The 2,426-nt window shown below is 46.0% G+C and overlaps 1 protein-coding gene and 1 pseudogene across 1 annotated transcript in view; both read right to left on the bottom strand.

Annotated features, from left to right (window-relative positions):
- The window catches only part of LOC106330657, a 3,295-nt pseudogene extending 2,198 nt beyond the window's left edge, over window positions 1-1,097 (bottom strand).
- A 261-nt stretch (window positions 1,098-1,358) lies between these two features.
- Window positions 1,359-2,426, bottom strand: part of LOC106330656 — a 1,676-nt gene continuing 608 nt past the window's right edge. The window contains exon 3 of the mRNA XM_013769094.1: window positions 1,359-2,420. Coding sequence (XP_013624548.1) covers window positions 1,359-2,420 — 1,062 coding nt within the window. The remainder of the gene's footprint in view (window positions 2,421-2,426) is intronic.

The following is a 2,426-nucleotide window of genomic DNA, read 5'->3' as shown; positions in this document are numbered from 1 at the left end:
TAACTTTCATAGACGCTGAAATCATCCATGAAAACCTCCATAATGTCTTCAATCAGGTCAGTAAAGATTGACATCATGCAGCACTGAAATGTCGATGGCGCATTGCACAAGCCGAATGGCATTCTTCTGTAAGCGTACGTTCCATAGGGGCAGGTGAACGTCGTCTTTTTCTGATCGTCTGGATGGATAGGGATCTGAAAGAAACCTGAATAACCATCTAAAAAGCAGTAATATGGGTGGTTAGCCAATCTCTCAAGCATTTGATCAATAAAAGGGAGTGGAAAGTGATCCTTTTTGGTTGATGCATTTAATTTTCTGAAATCAATGCACATGCGATGTCCTGTCACTGTCCTAGTAGGGATCAATTCATTCTTTTCATTTGTGATAACAGTGATCCCACCTTTCTTAGGTACTACATGAAAAGGGCTAACCCATTTACTATCAGATATGGCATAGATCACACCCACTTCAAGAAGTTTCATAATCTCTTTCTTAACAACGTCTTTTAGATTCGGGTTTAACCTCCTCTGATGTTCGACAGAAGTAATTGATTCATCTTCTAGGTGTATTCTATGCATGCATAAATCAGGTGAAATGCCAAGTATGTCAGCTAGTGAATATCCTAATGCCTTATGATATTTCCTGAGCTCACACAAAAGCAATGCAGTTTCCACATTATTTAGTTCAGCGTTCACAATGACAGGATAGGTGGAATTCGGACCAAAGAAAGCGTACCTGAGCCCCTTCGGAAGGGGTTTTAGCTCAACCTTGGGAGCTTTAAGCTCGGTCCAGGGATCATCTGGTTGGTCCGGCGGAACAGGCAAGTTTGGTGTAGGGGTCACTCCAGCTGGAGTGTTCTCGTCCTTGTTGCTTGCCTCCTCCAGACTTAGACTCGCTACCATTCTTCCCATACTCCTTGCGGAATCAAGCATCTTGGCATACCCGTCTGCGTCAATGTTTACGACACTCAGCTCGGCCTCAGCTCTTACTAGTGCAAGCTCAAGTGGGTCTTCTGTAAGAATCTCCTCGATCATTCCTTCGTGAGGTTGCAGCGGGTTAATCCCTTCATCAACCTCAAAGGTCTGCCCATCTAACATCGGCTTTTTAGTAGTTCATCCATCTCGAATTGCATGACTATGTCCCCAAGATTTAGAACAATCTTCCCTTCTCGCACATCAATGATGGCTCCAACCGTACATAGGAATGGTTTTCCCAAGATGAGAGGATCCTTAGACTCTTCTTCCAGCTCCAGAACAACGAAGTCTGCTGGAACAGAGGTGTTTCCGACTTTTACTTGGAGATCCTCTAGTGTACCAACTGGGGATTTGACAGATCTATCCGCGAACACTAAGGACATCTTAGTTGGTTTGAAATGCGTGTATCCTAGACGTCGTGCTACAGAGTAAGGCATGATGTTCACGCCTGGATCCAAGATCAACCAAGGAGCATGCAAAAACTGTCTTCCCAATCTGGATTGAGAGGACGAACTTGCCGGGGTCTCCTCGCTTCTTTATCTGCCTGCTCTGAAGCACTGCGCTGCACTCCTTGGAAACTGTCATGAATTCGCTCTCCTCTGATATTTTTCCTGAGATCAATCCCTTCATAAAGCTGCGCATGGAGGGCATCATCTGGATCGCATCCTTCAAGGGGTGTCGGACGGTTAGGTCCTCCAGCATCTTCATGCACTTCATCTCCTCTATGTCCTTACGAGTGGCCTTTGCTGGAACAGGGTAAGGGACTTTAGGAATGTATTCGCGAGGAGGAACAACCTCTGGGATCGGGCAAACAGCTTCAGCTGGTTGTTCTGGCCCTGGCGAAATGATAGGAGCAGAGGTAGCTGGTTGAGGGTTCTGATGTTTCTGCATCTGGGGTGTGTTGTTCTGCGGTTGGCTTAGAACATAAGGCCGGGGTTGGTAGTTCTTTTGATACCCGGCATACTGACCTTGGTTACTCTGTGCAGGATTAGTTGGTTTATCTTGCTTAGGCAAGAAAAGCTGTTGGTTGTTTCGCACGTTAGGGTTTGGGTGGTAGTTTTTGAGCTGCCATCCTTGCCCATTCACGTAGCTCACCTCTTGCTGATCGTCCCCGGATAATTCTTCAAACGCCAGGTCACCGGCACTCTTCTCAGGAGTTGCTTCTTCCATTATGAACACTTGGCTTTGGTTTCCCTTAAGCAGTTGGTCCACCTTCGCAGCGAGATCATCTATGCTGTTCACACTCTTCGAGCGGTCATGGTCTTTGTTCTTGTTCAGTGAACTTGATGCCATGTTCTCAATCAACGCAAACGCACCAGGTGTGGTTTGAGTCATGAAGTCTCCATTACTAGAAGAGTCAAGGGTGTTTCGGAAATCATAACTCACTCCATTGTAGAACACCTCCAATATGTAATCATCATCAAACCCATGGTGTGGGCACTCTCTCTGGTA

This window comes from Brassica oleracea, chromosome C3 (genome assembly GCF_000695525.1).
Source record: "Brassica oleracea var. oleracea cultivar TO1000 chromosome C3, BOL, whole genome shotgun sequence".
In the NCBI taxonomy this organism is placed as follows: domain Eukaryota; kingdom Viridiplantae; phylum Streptophyta; class Magnoliopsida; order Brassicales; family Brassicaceae; genus Brassica; species Brassica oleracea.
The sequence above is the reverse complement of the archived record's forward strand: the minus strand, read 5'-3'. Positions and strand labels throughout refer to the sequence as shown.